The following is a 20,493-nucleotide window of genomic DNA, read 5'->3' as shown; positions in this document are numbered from 1 at the left end:
AAATTCACCAGAAAGATAATGGAATGTGACTCATGGGAGTGAATGAAATATATAAACATTCTAGGACTACATAAGATAGCAGTCAAGACAAACTCAAAGAAAGCAAATGGCCTTTAGTGTAGAAAGAAGGGGAAAGACCACACATACTTTAAAATAGGAATGGAGAATATAAATGTGTAAGTATGTCTGGGAGGAGAAAGTACTAGAGGATCCCATCAATTCAGATAATGTTTACTCTTTAGCTGAAACACACCACAGGAAAGGGGAATGTTTTTCAGTTAAGACATTCTCTGAACAGCTTCTGAACAGGCACGCAGATGGTCCCATCAGGAAACTATTGGCTACCCTTTATGTTTTCAAATCTTAAAATGGGATTACCAGTCACTAAGAGACTTCAGAACAATTCCCAAAAATGAAAAACACCACAGCCAGCAAGCGAGGTTTAATGACTGATCTTGCCATCTGGGGCAACCACCACAATATCGCTGGGTATTAATTCAGTCTTTCAGCCTGTATTTTTTCCTCCCCACTACAGGGAGAGGGTTGCTAGAACAATTAGACAAATGAAATCAACCATTCTTTTCCCCAAATGGTTTTAACATTTATTACTAATCTCTTACAAATCTAGAGAAAGTTTTATTTTACATAAATGCAATATGAACAGCACAGAGAGCTGAAGTTTTACATTTCTTTACTGACTAGTCTGTATGATAATCTACATGAAAGTGGAGTGACTACTATCCTCACTACTCAACACGTCATTCTGAATTCCTGGAGTCGGGTCTCATAAACTTGACCTTCTGCCAAGAACAGGCTAACTGTTAACTACAGTTCCCTAAAATCCAAGAACTGATCATCTCTCTATGGATCATCTATTCATTCATATTCTTAAAATGATTTCACTGAAGATCCTCCTTCTCCCTTCTTATGGAGCTAAAGGATCAGTGAAGTCCCACGGGAGGCAGGATAACATGGCAGCTAGTGTGCTGACTCTGGAATCGAACTACCTGGGATCAAATCCTGACTTTACCACTTAGTACCTGTGTGGCCTCAGGCAAATGATTCAACCTCTCCATACCAGTGTCTGCATGAATAAAATAGAGATAACAGAAGCAATATTTATCTCTAAGGGCTCCTATAAGTGTTAAATGAAATGATACCTATACGGTGTAAAGAATAGTACCCGGCACTGGGTAAGCATTTCAATATACTTAATTTGAATTAATAGTATTCTTGCTACTACTACAACAGATTATACCCTTAAGGCTCACTGCTTCTTATTATCGCCATCTTTACTGCTGGTACTTCAAGCTACTGACTTTACACCTATGAATCCATTTTGCCCAAGACAGTGGCTGATCTCAAATGCAACATAAAAGCTAAGAACTCACTCAATCCCTTCTTCTCTTAGAAGAGTGCAAGATTAAGACCCCTGTGAATTACCGTCATCTTTTTCTTGAATTACTTGCCCACAACTCTTTAGTACAAGAAACAGAAAGTGACAAAAGAAGGAACCATATTATTATATTTTAAATCTACCACAAGCATTAAATAGAACCCTTAGACAAGTACTTGAGTTGAAACTGAATTTTAAGGAAGGTTATAAGCCAGGAGAAGAAAGGAAAGAGGAAGAGCATGTGTGTTCCAGACAGAGGGAACAGCACATATTACATAAAGACCTGAAGTACAAAAGAATCTGGTGTGAAAAAGACACAAAGGAGGTCTGTAAGCCTGGAACAAGGTAAATTAGAGGAAGCAAAAGATGCAGGGGCCGGATAGGAAGGAGTTGCGGTAAAGAGCTTAGATTTCATCCTATGTCCACATGAGTGACAAGCAAGCTTTGTTAGATACAAGAAAACACTAAAAAACATTCTTAGGGAAAACTCTTTTGGGTTGTAAGCCAAAATATGATTTCTTGTTAATACTTCCCCTGTATGCATGAAGATGGCATAGTTTCTCCAAGAATATGTCAGCTGGCAGCAGAGACACCCAGGAAAGCTAAGAGAACTCTTAAAACTAACAGAGCAACTTAACATACTTAAGTCTTTAATTTTTCTTTCCAATATGACTAAGCTTTAATATAAATAAAACTAAAGTTTTCTTTCTCAGTTAAAAAAAAAATTTTCCCAGTGTTTTCTCTACAAGAGAGCAATAAATTCCTATTACCCATTTGCCTTCAAAAGTTGTTTTATGGAAAACCATTCCAAACTCAAGCCCCCAAGGGCCTAAGTCTCTTTACTAACCTCTTCTTCCTCCAGTTTGCGTTTCTTCTCTTTCTTGATATCTTCTGTTTTAATTTTCTTAGGCTTATAATCAGCACTAGAAGGAGAACATGAATATGCAGTTAACACAACTGTGACTCAGTAGTTCTCACCAACAGGACCTCCAAACTCCAAACTCTTCTTGGCAGCCTCCAAGGCAGGTGTGACTGCTATTATTCTTGGCTGGGCATTCTACAGTCAAGAACAAGAATGGACAAAGAAGGCCAGACAAGGACCAACAGTTAAAGCCCTCTACATAACAAAACAACTTGATACTACACACAGTCCTGGAAGGGAAGTAGAGAGTTACATACAGAAATAGACAACACTAGAAGGTAGAAATTAGGGAAGCAAACACAGTGCAACAATGGCTACCACAAAGTAATAACTGGCCTGAAAGGGGAGGAAAGAAATTCTCTATGAATTCTGAATATACACAAATGAGGTCACTAAGTAATTCCCTCCTCCCTTTCTACCCATTGTTTACCATAATTTTTGCAGATTCCTGGAACATAATAGATTCTCTAAGATTGAAAACACTGAAAAGTATTTAACCACACTGACTGGATCTAAGAGAAAGGTACCTATAAGCCTTAAATAACTGTTTAAGTAAGTACAATGTTATTACTTCTATACACTGAAACTTCACTTAGAGGTATCAACAAGCACAAATCCTAGGAAAAAACTGCTTTAACAATGAAAACTTATCTGTGGTAGATGATGATAAACCTAAAGTAACAAATTACTTAAACATTCTTCATGAATTCTGGATCTTTTTTTTTTCTGCTTTTTAGAGTTGCACCCATGGCATATAGAGGTTCTCAGGCTAAGGGTCTAATTGGAGCTACAGCTGCCAGCCTATACCACAGACCACGGCAATGCCAAATCCTTAACCCACTGAGCGAGGCCAGGGATTGAACCCACATCCTCAGGATTCCTAGTCGGATTTGTTTCTGCTGCACCACGACAGGAACTGTAAATTCTGGATTATTTGAAATTCCAACAATAAATATGCATTACCCTTTTAATAAGAAAAAATGAGAAAAATGTAAATATATATTTTCCTCAGGTACACTATTTAACAAACCTGACGTCTCATAATTCAAAGAGAAATCAGTCACCCAAGTCCACTGATCACAAATTCCTAGTAAGTAAAAATCAATGCATTTATTCTTGTATTGTAGAAATATACCTCACATTTATTCTCTAAACAGCTTTTTGTTTTCAAAAAATCCAAGTTTAAGAAATACTCACTCATCTTCGTCTCGAGGTCTCTTTAATGGCTTTATATCCTCTTTAGGAGGAGCAAAGTAGCCATCATCTTCAGGTTCATCTTTAATCCGTGGTGGACTAAAAAGAAAAAAACTGCTAGTTAATGAGTGCTGGAACATCTACATTATATCAAGTAATGTAAAGTAGGGAAAAGTAGATAATAAAAGAATAACAACATGTACATGTGGACATATTACCTAAGTTTTCCACTGAGAACTTTTTCTCAGTTAATTCTTTTTTTTTTTTTCTTTGCCAAACCAGCGGCACATTAAAGTTCCTGGGCCAGGGATCAAACCCATGCCATAGGGACAACCAAAGCCGCTGCAGTAACAACACCAGCTCCTAAACCCACTGTACCACAAGACAACTTCTCACTTAATTCTCACTACAACCCTGTGAAGGAGACAGTATCATCTTCATCTTAGAGATGAACAGGAGATATCAAGGTTTGGGGTTAGGACTCCTTTTTCTCCCTCAGTATTCTTTCCGCTACATCGTAGCTGTCTTCACCAGCACAATTCATACCAAAACAGAAACAAACCTAAATTGTTTCCTCATCTTATTTGAGGGGGTCTACTGTGTATCTGGCCCCATGAGCAAACTGAATTGATTATTCTTGTGCTCCAAAAGCTAAAATATAGCTTTCACAAAAAGAGGAATAAAAACGTACTTCCCAGACTTGATATTTTAAAGTCTTAAGGGAAAATAACCTTAGTTACAAGGGAAAATGGCCTACTTGATGTTACAAGAAAAGAAGGGCATGTGTTAAATGAAAGGCCCAAAACAAACCTAAATCATTCTAAGCCAAATCTATTCACTGTTCAAATTCCTCCTTCGGTTTACTTAATTTATACACAGAAGAAGACTTTTGCACTATTTTTAAGATTCTGCCTTCTGAGTATAAAAATCATTCTGTTAGATAACTATCTTGGATCAAAAAGAGGAGAGAACAAGTTAAAAAACCAATGGGACCAGCAATCACCACAGCCTGGGATCTTCCCTGGCCAGGCACATCTCATCATAATTTCACTGCTCAAAGCCAGAAGTATCTACAAAGCTAACTAACTCAGCATGGAGAATAAATGGCCTCCAGACATGAAGCCAACCATCTCTAAGAGGAGCAAAGGATAAGCATCCAGATTCAGCCATCTATTCATGGGGTTTCAATGCTGCCACCTCCTCACCCAAGCATGCTGTAACCCCTTGTTTGCAACTGAATTTGAATGTTTAAAGCGATTAGCTTTCCTCCCTTAGGTACACACACTCCCCAAATGCTGACCTCTACAGCTGTTTCTCCCCACCACGGAAATCAGTCACAGCCTCAAGGATCCAAAATCTCCAAAGGCTTTGCACCAAAAGGAAAGAAATACTGCCATCTACCCAAGAGTAAATGCTAGATACTAGTATTGCTATGAGTGAAGTTAAAAACACGTGGGAAGGTTTACTAGGCCTGAAGAAAGAATTTCTAAAACAAAACTGTTTGTTTGGAAAACTGTTCCATTCAGTCAATTATCTGGATTCTCTACAAAGGTGCACACACAGGCTAGTGAGCAGTCCAGAAAAGCGAACCCAGAAAGTCTGAAACTGAAGCAGGGATGACACACCAAGTCCAAAGAATCTATTCATATCTTAGTCTTAGCTTAATGAAAGTCCAAGGCAGTGTCTTGGCAGAAAACGGCTGCCTTGGTTTAAGTCCCTGTTTTGTCTAAGAAATCAGAACTCCTAGCTTACAGCTGTAATACTTGAATTTTATTATTCTGCATTCCTAGAACAGTTACAAAACATGCCTGAAGAGGGCATCTGCTTCTCCTGGTCTAAGGGACCCAAAGTACATGGTACAATTTTCAAAAACGTTCTCAAACGAGACAAAAAGTTCAAAGTTGCAGGGAAACAAAACTCTCAAAACACCTTGCCCTAGGCAATAATGCAAACACTTATAACAACTCCTAGTAAATCCATTCTACCATTCAGTGGAACAGGTAAGAATATATGATCATCACGTTCTAGTTTTTTAAAAGTAGAGGAGACATCCAGGCTTATTTTAGGGAGTTGAGGCTGATAAGGAAAACAGAATCAAAATGGCCCAAAAAAGTACAGGAAAAGTGACCTCTAGATTGTGTCCATTTTCCTCTCCCTCTGGAAAAGAGAACAAATTTTCACTCAAATTGACACCCACTCCTGAAGTGTAGATCAAGTAAGCTTCTATGTATGAGCCTCGGAGTGTTACTAAGGAGGAATTCAGAGTAGGAAACTAATTACTATGGACTGAATATCAAGTTTCTTTTGGGGGTAATAAGAATATTCTATATAAATGGAGGGTAGTGAAATACTAAAAACCAATTAAACTGAATACTTTAAAATGGTGTATTTGAAGTTCCTGTTGCAGCTCAGCGGGTTAAGGACTCAACGTTGTCTCTGTGAGGATTTGGGTTCAATCCCTGGCCTCACTCAGTGGGGCCATCCTAACCCATTAAGGATCCAGCACTGCTGAAAGCTGCAACGTAGGTTGCAGATACACCTCCAATTAGACCCCTGGCCCAGGAACTTCCCTATGCCTCAGGTGTGGCTGTAAAAGGGGGGAAAAAAGTGTATTTTACAGAATATAAATTATATCTCAATTTAAAAAAGCTTCTTCCTGGAGTTCCCGTTATGGTGCAGCAGAAAGGAATCTGATTAGAATCCATGAGGATGCAGGTTTGACCCCTGGCCTCTCTCAATGGGTAGGGAATTCGGGGTTGCCGTGAGCTGTGGTCTAGGTCATGGACGCAGCTTGGATCCCACATTTGCTGTGGCTGTGGTGCAGGCCAGCAGCTGTAGCTCTGATTCGACTCCTAGCCTGGGAACTTCCCATATGCCATAGGTGCAGCCCTAAAAAGCAAAAAATAAATAAATAAAAATAAAAAGCTTCTTCCCGCCAACCTTCTTCACTCAAAAGAACATTCTAGAAAATGTGTTGATTAGTCTCACTAAATGGCACTCTAGAAATGCTCACATTGGCTTAGACCAAGTCCTTTCACTGCCAACTTCCTTGAAAACCTGGAGATGGCCAGGTCGGTGCATTTTAGGTAAGCTCAGACAGCACTACAATATGGGCAGCTGGCTTCTGGGCACACAGAGAAAAAAAAGCCTAGGTAGCAGAGACGGCTTACCTAGAGAAACCATTTTCCTTCTCCTTTTTTATTTTTGCATCCCCAGAGGCTCTAATCTGAAAGATAAAACAGTAACTGATTAGTACCTTAAAAGGAATAAACCCGAAGAAGCCTCTCCCTTATTTGAGGCTATCTGGCCTTAGCTCTTTGGGTATCTTGATCCTAGACTGACTCTTCTTATTAGGAAAATTAAACAGGTGGATCAAGGGTCTTGGCGTGTTTCTAAAACTCTTTTTTTCCTACAATTTTTTCTGCGTGAGCTGTCTAATTTATTAAGAATGTTACCCTTCAAAATGGTGGCTTTTTGCCTTTAAATGATGGTAGGTCCCCTTCCCTCAATAAATACACTCCATCTCTCAGGGATTTTCTCTTGGCAGTACAGCCAGGAAATCAAAAACCAAAGCAAAACAAAAAGGAATACTTTACATCCCATCTTCTCTGATTTAGGCAAAGTATATTCGCATTTGCCTTCCTTCAATTTTCCAGATACTTTAGGTCCTTCAAAAATCTTCTCTCTTGCACGCATGCACATACATAGAGTATTGATGAAAGAATAAAAAAAAAAAAAACCCAGTCAAGTGGCTAACTCCAGAATGGGCAAGATAGAGGACTGAGTCAAGGGTGAAAGGGAGGTGTATTTTTCACTATTATTCCCTATTTTTATATTGTTTGAATTTACCAAGTCCAACCAGCATTACTTTTTCAGAAACTAAAATAAAAACTTTTTTAAAAAGTTCTATGCACAGTACTCATTCACAGCCAGATAAGCCTAACTAATTTAAGCAGGCTTGTGCTGGTTATAGCGGACCCCAAAACCACAAAAGGCACCGGCAACATTAAATTTTCTCTCAAAAAGAACTTTCATTCAACAGAGGACCAATGTGGCATTAAGCCCTCTCTCCAAAATAGAATTATTTCCCCATGAAAGAAAACTGACTCTTCCAGAAACCCTACACCCTTCAACTCATCCAGCTGCTATGTAAAGTAAGGTAATGATATGGATAGATTTGGTGCTGTGAAATACAGTGGTAAAGGACTTTGGTTTTAAGTCTTCCAGTTTAAGACTATGGTTGGCTCTAACGTCTCCTGACAGAGACCTTTTCATTCAAAGGCCAGAGTATCTTACTATGCAATGAAGGTACTACCATTACCTGCTTTTAAAGATAAACTAAATGAAAAGTACATCCCACACCTCCTCCTTCCCCACTACAAAGTTCTGTACCTTTTCTTCCTTTCGTTTTTCCTTATCTCTGTCTTTGTGTTTGTCTTTATGCTTTTCTGAACTTCCATCTTTGTGTTTGGTTTTCTCCTTCTCTTTGTGTTTCTTTTCAGAATCTTTATGTTCACTGTGAAAAATAAGATGCAACAGTTAGCCCAGAGTAAGGACCACAGGTTTCATTTCATAAAATTAACTCACAAGATACCCTGAGATAACAATGAACCACAGAAGCTTAGAACACTTCAAGTAAAAACTGTCCTGACAGAAGGTTTGAGTTGAGGTTCATGGCTACATCAGACTTTATCTTACTTAATGTTTTTATTTTTTTGAAGGAGCAAAGGAATCAGTAGAGAAACATAATCATTCTAAACATACCAAGACATTTTTTTTTACAGGACTAAGACTAAACAGCAAACCCACTGTACTTTCACAATATTCCACCGGCAGAAAACCATAATGAAAGTTCCAACTTGAGCATTCACATCTGATGTGAGAAGGTAAAAACAGTTCACCAAAAATCATTTGTTGGCTCAGTGCCAGGTTTAAAGACATATCACAAAGCCATGCCAGGGCTTTGTGCAGTGAGCAGCCCAACAGAGTTGATGTTTCCTGCCAGTTTTAACCTGGAAAAGCTAGTCACTTCTAGATGGAGCTTATAATCTTGCCTGGTCCTTTCCTCACAATGAGAAAAAACTCATCTAAAAACAAGGGAATGTACCGTGCTAAACGTTTAAACCTTTGCTTTCAAAGGAGTTTGAAGGCATACTGGTAGCACTGTAAAAAGGCACTGCTCCTCTGGAAAACGTGACATTACAAAACAAAAGCCATTAACATGTTCATACACTGGGATCTAGCTCCTGGAGATTTCTCTCTGGGAAAAACATTACAGAAAGATGTTCATTTTGATGCTTTCCATGACAAAAAAACAAACAAGAACAAACAACAAAAAACCACTAAGAAACCAGATACAGCCTTAGTAACTAACAAGAGGGGGAAACTGTGATATATCAAAGTTACATATCACAATTATCATTATGTAGCTATTATTCTATAATCAATGAGTCCTACAAATACACATGGAAAATGTTTGACACAAATTAAAAAAAGAAGAAAATATATAAAAGGAATATATACACATAACAAATGTGTGTATATCTTTATGGCCACACCCAAGGCATATGGGAGATTCTGGGGCAGGGACTGAATCTGAGATGCAGGTTTGACCCACAACAAAGCTGCAGCAACAGCAGATCCTTTAAACCACTGCACTGGGCCGGAGGTGGAACCTGCGCCTCCACAGTGACCCCAGTTGCTGTAGTTAGATTCTTAACCAACTACACCACGGCAGGAATGCCAAAAACAAAAAAAAGGAATATATTAAATGACAGCAGTTACAGAAGAACATGCATGTAGACCAAGACTAAAGAGCAAAAATCACAGGCTGTATTTTAAGGGGACAGAATACTGGATGATTTTTTTTTTTCTTCTTTTTTTTCAGTGCACTGGGCAGACAGTTTAGGAATCTTGCTCACTGAAGTAACCAATATATTCCGCAAGTTAACAAAAGGGAGCATGAATTCAAGTGCTATGAATTGGGGGTCCACTCTACACACAGAGTAGCTGACAGCAATCCCAGCTGACAGGAACAGTCAGGCATATAGGCAGCATTGGCTCTTGCCTTTCCCATCACAGACTTTGTTTTCCATATGTCGCATTTACCACCTTCAACCCAGAAAAAAATACATCTTACCAGCAATGAGCTATTCTAAAGGGATTTTGGCTACATCAAAAGCCAAAAATGAAGAAACAAATGATGACCAATTAGATTAGAGCCACAGAACCTGGATCGGGAAAGCACCTGCTGCAACTCATATCTCTGGGCACAGAAAGGAGCCCCAACTCAAGACAGGAGTTTGGAAAATAAACCAGCAGAAACACTATGAAATCCAGCTGGGAGACCTGGGGGACTAGTAGAAACAGGACTACAGATTTAGGGAAGACCCAGAACTATCACAGATGGAAAATAAAACAATGCCTTCTTTCGTTGGTTTATATCCTCCTCCATGTTGCTCTCATTACATTATTAAGATGTACCCTTTTAACTCCAGAGGGCTAAGCTTAGTTCTAGTGTGCCTGGAAGCACATGACGACTAACTTCTCCTACCTTGCCTTTTATTCTCAGCATTATTATAACATCATTCTCAGCTCAATGCGCTCGCGTAATCTTTTTATCAGAACGCATTTTACAAACAAATTTATCCTTTACTTTGCATAAAAATGACTACTGACTGCATTAACACTGTTACTTCCAGTTTTCATTAATCTTTAGCTTTAGAATGGTGAAAAACCAAAATTGCCAAGAGTGCAACTGATTCTTCAGGGGTCTACATGTATGAAATCGAAGGCCCATGGTTTTGATGCTACCAGCAAAATATCTGAGGTTACCATTCCATTATGCAAGCACTGAAGTTTTAGTTTTTAAACATTAACTATAAGAAGAATTAATGGTCAACTATAGGAGCTTCCACCTGCAAATAAAAACCTGTGGAACAATTACATTGAGATTATTAATGAATGGATGTACTTTTTCCCCTGAGAGTAAGGGAAAAGAAAAATCTAAGCTCTGTGCTTTCACATACAATTCAGTCCTCACAACACCCCTGTGAAGTAGGCTTTATTATCCCCTTAGATTGACTGAGAAACAGAGGAGCCAGTGGTCCAAAATTTTTTTTCCCCCACTTTTTAGGGCTGCACTAGCGGCATGTGGCAGTTCCCAGGCCAGAGGTCTAATCGGAGCTACATCTGCCGGCCATAGCCATAGCAACGAGGGGTCCGAGCTGCGTCTGCAACCTACACTACAGCTCATGGCAACGCCAGATCCTTAACCTAATGAGCAAGGCCAGGTATCGAACCCGCAACCTCATGGTTCCTAGTTGGAGTCACTTCTGCTGCACCAAGACGGAACTCCTGGTCCAATTCTTGTTCAAAGTTACAATGTTAGAAAGAAGGGAAGCTGGGATTTAAACTCGGTATTTCCATCTCCAAGTTGAGAGCACTTTCCACTAAATCAATACCATTACATTTCCATGAAGTTGCTATCTACCACCTAAGGTAGCCTGATGTTAAAAGACAAATGTGGAGTTCCTGTCGTGACAGAGTGAAAATGAATCCAACTAGGAACCATGAGGTTCCGGGTTCGATCTCTGGCCTCACTCAGTGGGTTAAGGATCTGGTGTTGCCATGAGCTGCAGACATTGCTTGGACCTGGCGTTGCTGTGGCTCTGGCATAAGCTGGCGGCAACAGCTCCAATTAGACCCCTAGCCTGGGAACCTCCATATGCCACTAGTGCAGCCGTAAAAAGCGGGAAAAAAAAGAGAGAGAGAGACAAATGCATGGCCAAATGCATGAGATTTGATGTATAAGGTCAAATTTTTATTTTGCCATCAAGCAGAAACTTTCTAGAATAGAGATCTAGAATATCTGAAATGATTTTTTTTTTTTTTTTTTTTTTTTTTTGGTCTTTTTGCCATTTCTTGGGCCGCTCCCGCAGCATATGGAGGTTCCCAGGCTAGGGGTCCAATCAGAGCTGCAGCCGCAAGCCTATGCCAGAGCCACAGCAACACAGGATCCGAGCCACGTCTGTGACCTACACCACAGCTCACGGAAACGCGGGATCGCCAACCCACTGAGCAAAGGCAGGGATCGAACCCTCAACCTCATGGTTCCTAGTCAGATTCGTTAACCACTGCGCCACTACAGGAATTCCAAGAATATCTGAAATGATTTAAAAAAAAAAGAAAGAAAGAAAGAAAACCCTTGGGATAGCTATTTCTCACTTTGTCCTCCCATGAAACTCTAAACTGCTGATTCAAGAACCTAAGTTTAGGAGTTCCCATCGTGGCTCAGTGGTTAACGAATCCAACTAGGAACCATGAGGTTGCGGGTTTGATCCCTGGCCTTGCTCAGTGGGTTAAGGATCCAGCACTGCTGTGAGCTGTGGTGCAGGTGGCAGACACAGCTCGGATCCCAGGTTGATGTGGCTGTGGCGTAGGCCAGCAGCTACAGCTTCGATTAGACCCCTAGCCTGGGAACCTCCATATGCCACGGGAGCGGCCCTAGAAAAGGCAAACAAACAAACAAGAACCCAAACCCTAAGTTTAGGAACATTCTATATTCCTTACTCCTTTAATGTTTTACCCCTCAACCTCTTTCTCAATGAAAGCAACTCTTAGAACATTAGTCTGTTTCCCTAGAAAACTGGCTTTCTGGCCTTCTGGCAATCACAGCATGGGTACCATAAGTATACACCTAGGCCTCCAATTTTCAGCTTTGCTATTCATTACCACATCAAACAGAGATCAGGGAAAAGAAGTTAACAAACGACATGGCAATGAGATAGTACCCAGACTACACGAGCTAACCAGAAAAAAGTCAATTCAGGAAATTCAAAGCTCCTGCTAGAGTTGTAACTCCTTTGCAGGCCACAATTAATCACAAAGACCAGAATGAGATGAAACTATCAACTTGACTTTCCAAAGGAAACTCACTCTCCTCTACTCCCTACTGCTAAGACATAAGAGAGCAAATTTGGATTTTTATAGTAAGTAAGCTCAGATGATGCGGAGTTAAGGAATGTCTTGTGGTACAAGTCATTCCACCGGGGACTGCTAGAAAATTTGAGTTTATGAGACCCTATTAGGTCTCTGAACACAATGCTAACATCCTATCTACTTGTGAGGTGCTATTCCTGTCCCTGTCTCCAGAAATAGACAGCAGAGCACCAAGAGTCCTACCCTGTGGTCCATAACCTCACACCAATAAGAGTCCTGCCAAAGAACAAGCCCTAGTGCCAGTCTTTCCTAGGAATCTACCTGAAGTAAGGAACAGATGTGCCTAGGGGTCAAAGTCCTATGATAAAGAAGCATGTCTAAGGCTGTGCTATAGAAGTTAGAAGCAGAATATGGTCAGTGGTAGAAAACACAGCCAATCTGGGATCAGTTAGGCTGACTCATCATCATTCAGGATTTCCTAACATGTACCTCTTTTTCCAAAAGACTTAAAACTGGTTTGACTTTCATAGTGGTTTAAAGTGCAGCACCTTTTCCACTGACGACAGTGAGATGATGGAAATTCTGATCAGCACAGAAAAGAAGTTCATACGTTGACTACCTGTTTTAAGAGATATTACCCATGTCTTTAAACTAACCTTGCAACTTCTCCATAGACAATAGACACAATATATCCAAATCACAAAATGAGGATTACCATATTGGCCAGTTAAGGGCAGCAGCACAGGTGACTGCAATATTGAAGAAATGTTAGTGGCGCTAAATAAGAAAAATAAACTAGAAAAAAGGCTTAATAAGGAAGGAACCCGACGACCTGAAGAACAAATACCTTTTAAGAATGAGTTTAGTCTGGGATACACTGAAGGCCAAAATACAGCTACTCAAGTGTTCATGCCTGTCTTATGCTTCAATTAGCTAAAACTCCACTAAGGAAAAAAGTAAACTACAATATTTCTGAAGCAATGATGGTAAAGGCTTTGGTCTGTGACTCCTGTTGGAGCTGAACTGACAACAGAGGGCTGACCTGGGTTCCCCTAAGGTACCAAGGCAGAAGGGTGGGAGAGAGGATGGAAGTCGGAAGCCAGGAGGGAAAAATATTTTCCTTCTGCCCCATGAAGACATTTGCTGCCTCTTTAGGGGGAAAAAAAAAAAAAAAAAAAACCTGTGTCTGAAATTCTGGGAAGCTAAGATGTTGATTATGGAAAACCATTTAAATTTGTTAAAGAAAACAAAAACAGTGGTCTACCTTCTATCACCAAGAAAAGCATTTAACAAATACTTGAAAAGTACTAAGGGCCAGACACTCTTCTATGCAACTTAATCCCCATATCAAAACTCTTGAGATAAGTACCTTGATTTTATCTTCATTTTACAGATGTGGCAACTGAGATAGCAGAAAAGTTAAATAACTTGCCCAAGGAAATACATCTAATGAGCAACACAACTAGGACTTAAAACTCTGGCAATCTGGCTCCTACTCAATATGCCCACTTCGGTACCTTATTTCCCAAACAAAGCAAAAATGAAACACTGCTAAGGGTAAAAGGAGCCTCTTTATCTTCTGAGAATAGGACCTAGCCATTAAGAGATCAAACTAATTCCAACTTTCTGCCCATTTCTCAAAGGCAGCAGACCCCTGCAGGGTGCAGCCCAGGGAGTCACAGAGTTTTCCTATAGGAGAGCCTAGAAAGCTTACAAGCTGTGGAAGGAGAAAATCCATGGCCCTTCAAAGGAAAGCAGACAAAGTTTAATGTTTGAGAGTTCCTGTTGTGGTGCAGTGGAAACAAATCCGACTAGTATCCATGAAGATACAGGTTCAATCCCTGGCCTTGCTCAGTAGGTTGGGGATCTGGTGTTGCCATGAGATGTGGTGTTGGTCGCAAATGCAGCTTGAATCCAGCATTCCTGTGGCTGTGGCAAAGGCCAACAATTGAAGCTCCAATTCAACCCCTAGCTTGGGAACTTCTATATGCTGCACCTGCAGCCCTAAAAAGCAAAAAAAAAAAAAAAAATTTAAATAATGTTTGCTGGAGTTCTCTGGTGGCTCAGTGGGTTAAGGATCTGGCATTGTCACTACTGTACATAGGTTTAATCCTCGGCCTGAGAGCTTCTGCGTGCCACAGGTGCAGCCAAAATAAAATAAAATAAGAAGTTTGTTAAATTAAAAATTCTAAGTGAATTCCTAAGTTGCCTCTTGTAAAAGAACACACAGCAGCTAGTTTCTGAAAGGCTCTAAGAAATGGAAATTTCTTAATGCTCATTATCATTATTGGTTACTGAACAAAATCACAAGAACTATTAAAACTTCTGAGTTGAATGGAATCTTAAAAGTCAGAGTCCTTTGCAGTCTAGAGAGTACAAAGGGATGTGCCTAAGGATGTCAAAGCCAATACATATCCTAAACCCCTGTTCTTACCCTAAGTTCTCTATCTCTATTAATAAGATAGTCACTCAATTATCCAAGCTGGGGAATCCTTTTTCTTAGATCCATCATTCCACTTGTGAGAAGTTCCTTTCTCAACTATTTTCAATGGCTTCTTGCTCCCTTTGGAATCAAGTGCCAGCTTCTTGAAATTTTATTTAACAGTTTTACCTTGAGCCACTGTGGGGAGGGGGCTCATTTTCTAACTCATCCTGTTAACCCAGACATCTACCTAACTGGATTTCTCCCAGAGCAAAGTATAGTATAATGCCTCCATATTTTGTTTATGCTTTTCTCACTCTCTGGAATGCTACTCTTTCTAGCCATCACTTTCCTTGTCAAGATCTTAAAAATCTTTCTCCATGGCTAGCTCAAATACCCTTTCCACTATGAAATCTTTAAAAAAAAAAAAAAAAAAAAGGCTAGGTCATTATAATAGGGCTAGATATCACTGAAAACTAGTACATCAAATTAAATGATATCAGTAGGTAACTAATACATTAGATTCAACTACCAAAACCAATAGCTTCAGTTAATCTGAGTGATATTCTGCCAGGCTTTGTGGTAATCATCATCTCAATTACTGAGTATGTTAGTTTCCAAAGAGCTTTTATCTGCATAATTACATTAAATTCTCCCCCAACAAACCTGAAAGCTTCACCAGACTAGTTCTGCTATCAACATTTAACCAAAGTGGAAAAAGAGGAGTTCCTACTGTGGGGCAATGGGTTAAGGATCTGGTTTTGCCATAGCTGTGGTGCAGGATCTGGCATTGCTGTGGCGATGGCATAGGCTGGTGGCTGCAGCTCTGATTCAACTCCTAGCCTGGGAACTTCCACATGCTACAGGTGTGGCCCTAAAAAAAAAGAAAGAAAAAATTGTTTAAAAAATGAAAAAAAATTGAAAGCATGTAAATAAGATGGGATCTCTTGAGAAGTAGGTCTAAACCCCATCTCATCTCAAAATGACTGGTTTCCCATTCTCTGACACTCCAGGTGTGCTGCACATGTTACTATCCAGTAGAAAGAGGCCTCCTGGATTTGGGTTCTCAGTGCAGCCTAATGAGAAATGACTAGAAATCTAGCAGAGAAGGAAGGGACACAGAAACGCATTTAGTGTAAAACTTATTTCCTCATAATAAATGGCCAAAAAATTAGGCAGGGTTGATAAGCAAAGTATTAAAATAAAATGAAGCATTTTGAAACAGAACATGCTAACTCTTAATTACTCTGGGCTTCATAGGTGACAAAACAATCCTCAAGACTTCCTTAATGTACTACAGAAGAAAAATGAAGAAAAACTCAAAACTAAAAGATCAGAAGTTACTTAAAAAGGAACATAGTGTACAGGATTTCACTGGACCATAACCAATATACTTGCTTGTTGCAAAGAGGTAGTGTGTCAGTAGAGGTCAAAACAGGAAGTATTTAAAAGTCCGCTTACAACACATCATCTGGTTAAACTGTCTTAAACTTACTCACATGTGAATTAGAGAGCCAGGGCTAGATTTAGTCATGTGTAAACAGAAACTCAGGCCAGGTTTTTCCAAAGCCTCTTGGCAAACAGGCTATTATTTTCTCAAGTATTCTGATTAGCAATGAAGAAAATATTAAAAGGCACAAAATTACATAGAGCATATTCCTAAATTTGCCTATGCTATAATCCTGAAAAAGTATGCTTTTAAAAGATGTACAAAATATCATCTCCTCACATTTGTGGAGCAGTTCACAGCTAAAGAGCTTTAATCCTTATCGACTCCCGGGGTGCCCTCTGAAGCCTGTATTAACACAAGGAAACTAAGGAAGATGAGAAAGCTCAGCTGAGGAATGTTGGGTAATCTAGTCAAGATCATATGAGACCAGAACAGACAGACCAGAAAGGAGGCCTTCTCCTAGACAAAGGGGGAAAAAAACCACTGTGGACTTCCCAAGAAAAATAATGCCAAAATTACATCATTTATTTTTAATAAGGAGATTTTGGTAAAGCAGGACAGGGCCAAATTTATGTCCTAAAGGCTTTCATGCCATTTCTACCTAATCTTTTCTCCCATCACAATTGCAAAGTAGGGTTAGTGAAGTATAAGATATGCCAGAGAAGAGGAGATTCATTTTTAAAAGCCTACGTTTTAAATATTAACTTTTTGGGAGTTCCTGGTAGCCTAGTGGCTAAGGATTCCACATTGTCATTGCTGTGGCTCAGGTTCAATCCCTGGCCAGGGAACTTCCACATGCTGTGGGCCCAACCAAAAAATTTAAAAAATAAAAAAATTTAAAGTCTTTTTGGACAGATTTCAAGTAACATAAAAATTAGTATTTCTTCATCTGATCTATAAGCATTTCCCTCAAATGATGAAGTTATTCACAGTCAAGATTACCTCATATTCTTCTGGCACCTCACATCAACTAGCATATCATAAACATGGCAAGCAAGATAAACAGCTATCCATCAACAGATGAATGAATTTTTTAAAATTTGGGAGACATGCAATGAAATATTATTGTTTTATAGTTTTTATTTATACACAATGGAATTCTGATATTCAACAAAATGGATAAAGCTTGGAAATATTATGCTAAGGGAAATGAGACAGACAAAAAAAGGCCAAATATTTAGATTCTACTTACATGAGGCATCAAGAATGGAAAATTTTGCAGACAGAAAGTGATGATGGCTGTACAATATGGTGGATGTACTTAATGCCACTTCAAAATGGCAAACTGTATGTCATGCATATTTCACCACAAACACACACAAACAAGTGTCTGCAATGTGTAATGGCCAAAGGGAACTATCCTATAGAATATTGAGAATATGTGAAAAGGAGAGAGAAGATGGTAACTGGTGCAACCACAGGCCAGCCACGCATTGATACATATATTACTAAGTACCACCTATCTGCCAAGTACCATACTAAGCCTTGAGGATGTAAAACGAACACAACAACCCTAACATTGCTCCCAAGGACCACAAGAGTCTAAAAGGACATTTTTTTTTTTTTTTTTTTACATAGACAAGAAATGATTACAGCACCACAACTTGGTAATTACTGTTAACAGGGATATATATTCAAGGTTCCAAAGAATACATAGAAGTGGCACTTAAAATGAGGGCGGTGGGCAGAAAGATACCTGAAAGAAGCAAACTCTAAGCTGCAACTAAAAGAACATTATTAAGAGTGCAACAGAATATTCCAGAATCAGCAACAGCATATTTTAAAACCTAGAAGTATTCAGAAGATGTGCTGTGTTTGAGGAGCTAAAAAGTTCAGGGAGACTAGAAATAGAACATGAGAAAGGTAAATGGCAAGAGAGGTAGAAGAAGAGAGCCAAAGACCGTTAGAGAATCAGTCTGAAGTGGAACAAGGAGATGAATATGGTCTATCTTGGCAGATGTTCCATATGTATCTCGCTGTTGAGTGTAACATTCTACAAATGTCAATTAAATTAGGTTAGTCGATGATCCTTATGATCATCCTGATGATTTTCCCTCTGATTATCCCATCAATTGAGAAAGAGGTAGTCAAATCTAACCAAAAACATGAATTACTTATTTCTCTTTGAAGTTCTATCAGTTTTCACTTTATACTCTTATATCAGTATATAAATATTTATAACTCTTACGTCCCCCTGATTAATTGCTCCCTTTTCACCATTATGAAATGAACTTCTTCATTTGTGGCAATATTCTTTGCTCTCAAATCTACTTTGGTAGATATTAATACAGGCTGACATCTGTAAACTGGAGAAGAAAAGATGCATGTGAACTGAGACTGGATTCAACTACTAAGATTAAATTCACCAAACTAATGAAAATGGAAACTAGATAATCAAGTAGTAAGAAATGAGTGTGTGTGGGAGGAGACCATAAGACTGGTAGATAATTCGTAAAGAAACATCCTCACTAGAGGAAATTAAATTATTTGAGTTATTTTAATGATTCATTAAGACTTGTTCATTTAAAACCTTCATTAAAAATATTTTAGGGAGTTCCCGTCATGGCTCAGAGGAAATGAATCTGACCAGTATCCATGAGGACACAGGTTCAATCCCTGGCCTCGCTGGGTTAAGGATCCAGCATTGCCATGAGCTGTGGTGTAGGTCACAGATGTGGCTCGAACCTGGTGTTGCTGTGGTGTAGGTCAGCAGCTACAGCTTCGATTTGACCCCTAGCCTGGGACCTCCATATGCCACAGGTGCGGCCCTAAAAAGCCAAAAATAAGTAAATAAATAAAAAAAACTTAACAATTCATTTAAAAAAAAAAAAAAAAAAACTTAGAAAGCAATTCTCACTTTACTTACGTACAAACAATAAGCCAACCTAATGAAGTACTTCTCAGAGACTCTAAGCTAGAGGCATTTGTTCCAATAAATGACAGAACTTTATGTTCCCTTCTAATAAAACGTAAGCCACTATGGGAATACTATACGGCTTTCTCACCAACAACTGTCTTTAACTCAAAATGTAAGTCTTCATTTTCAACAAGTCGTCCTATATTCAAAGATATCCTAAGTCTTTAGGCTTAACCATTTGTGTCCTACACAAAAAAAAAAAATGGAAGCAAAATGAACAGAAAATCACCTTTCTGATCACTCTTAGATATTAGAGGGCGGCACTACTGAGTTTTATTTATTTATTTATTTAGTCATGCTCACAGAATGCAGAAGTTCCTGGGCCAGGAAACAAACCTATGCAACAGCAATGACAATGCTGGATTCTTAACCTGCTAGGCCACCAGGGAACTCTCTGCTTTTCATTTATATTGGCAGTCACTGGCTTTTGTGAGAGGTGAACCCCTCTAATAAACTGAAAAAAGCTAGGAATGTTCTTTCCAGGAAAATCTCTATAGCAAACTTTTGCACATGATTTCAAGGGCTCACAGACCATAGAAGCCTAAGTTAAGAATTTTTAAATTTATACCCTTTAAAGTACAGGAAGAAGAAAAATATGTATCTATCAAGCCTGCAATTCAGTCACCTTTTATAAAAGCAAGCTCTCTGGACACATGATTAAATGCCATCATGTGTTAACGATTCACCATACTTGTTTTATACATCCTGATCTGAACAATGACATCCCTGGTACAGGCTGAATTATCAAGGCCATCCTTTTAGCAACTCTGGAATCAAAGCCTCCGCTTACTTCAATATCCATGCTATTTGCCTTTGGTTCAAGTTAAGGCATATTCCAGGTGAGCCAAGCCACAGTCAACCCATTGCTGAATGATGAGGGACTTGTTGGCTCAACTCTTACCTGTTGCTATGCTTGGACTTTTCTCGGTCCTTCTCCTTGTCCTTCTTGTGTTCTTTGTGCCGGTGTTCTCGATCTTTATGTTTATCTTTGTGTTTATGAGAATCTGCAACCATAAGAGATGAGTCAGTTAAGGAGTCATAAACTATCTCCCGCCCACCTACCTTGATAGGCTGGTCAAGATGGTAAATTTATGAGCAACTTGAGTTTCTGGGTGTATACTTCAACTTGCTTTCTAATTTTTTTCCCAAGATAAGTCATTTTCATAATTAAAAAAAATTTTTTTAAGCTACAAGGCTTATATTTTGCAAAGTACAGTATACTTATTAAAGTAGCAATATTAATTCACTAAAA

The 20,493-nt window shown here is 39.1% G+C and overlaps 1 protein-coding gene across 3 annotated transcripts in view; it reads right to left on the bottom strand.

Moving 5' to 3' along the window:
- TOP1 (DNA topoisomerase I) overlaps window positions 1-20,493 on the bottom strand; it is an 89,385-nt gene that overhangs the window by 37,761 nt on the left and 31,131 nt on the right. For all 3 annotated transcript variants that reach the window (XR_014832362.1, XM_021078395.2, XM_085003951.1), the window contains 5 exons: window positions 20,143-20,245; window positions 7,905-8,028; window positions 6,683-6,738; window positions 3,516-3,611; window positions 2,244-2,319 (listed from right to left, as the gene is read on the bottom strand). Coding sequence is in view for 1 of the 3 variants with exons in the window: in XM_021078395.2 (XP_020934054.2) it covers window positions 2,244-2,319; window positions 3,516-3,611; window positions 6,683-6,738; window positions 7,905-8,028; window positions 20,143-20,245 (455 nt within the window). In the remaining 2 variants the exon portion in view is untranslated. The remainder of the gene's footprint in view (window positions 1-2,243; window positions 2,320-3,515; window positions 3,612-6,682; window positions 6,739-7,904; window positions 8,029-20,142; window positions 20,246-20,493) is intronic.

This window comes from Sus scrofa, chromosome 17, assembly GCF_054392235.1.
Source record: "Sus scrofa isolate SSC_HxYL_T2T_F1_AM1 chromosome 17, Sscrofa_HxYL_maternal_Yorkshire_Landrace_v2.0, whole genome shotgun sequence".
NCBI classification, from domain to species: Eukaryota; Metazoa; Chordata; class Mammalia; order Artiodactyla; family Suidae; genus Sus; species Sus scrofa.
Note: the sequence above shows the minus strand (reverse complement) of the source record. Positions and strands in the feature narration are given on the sequence as shown.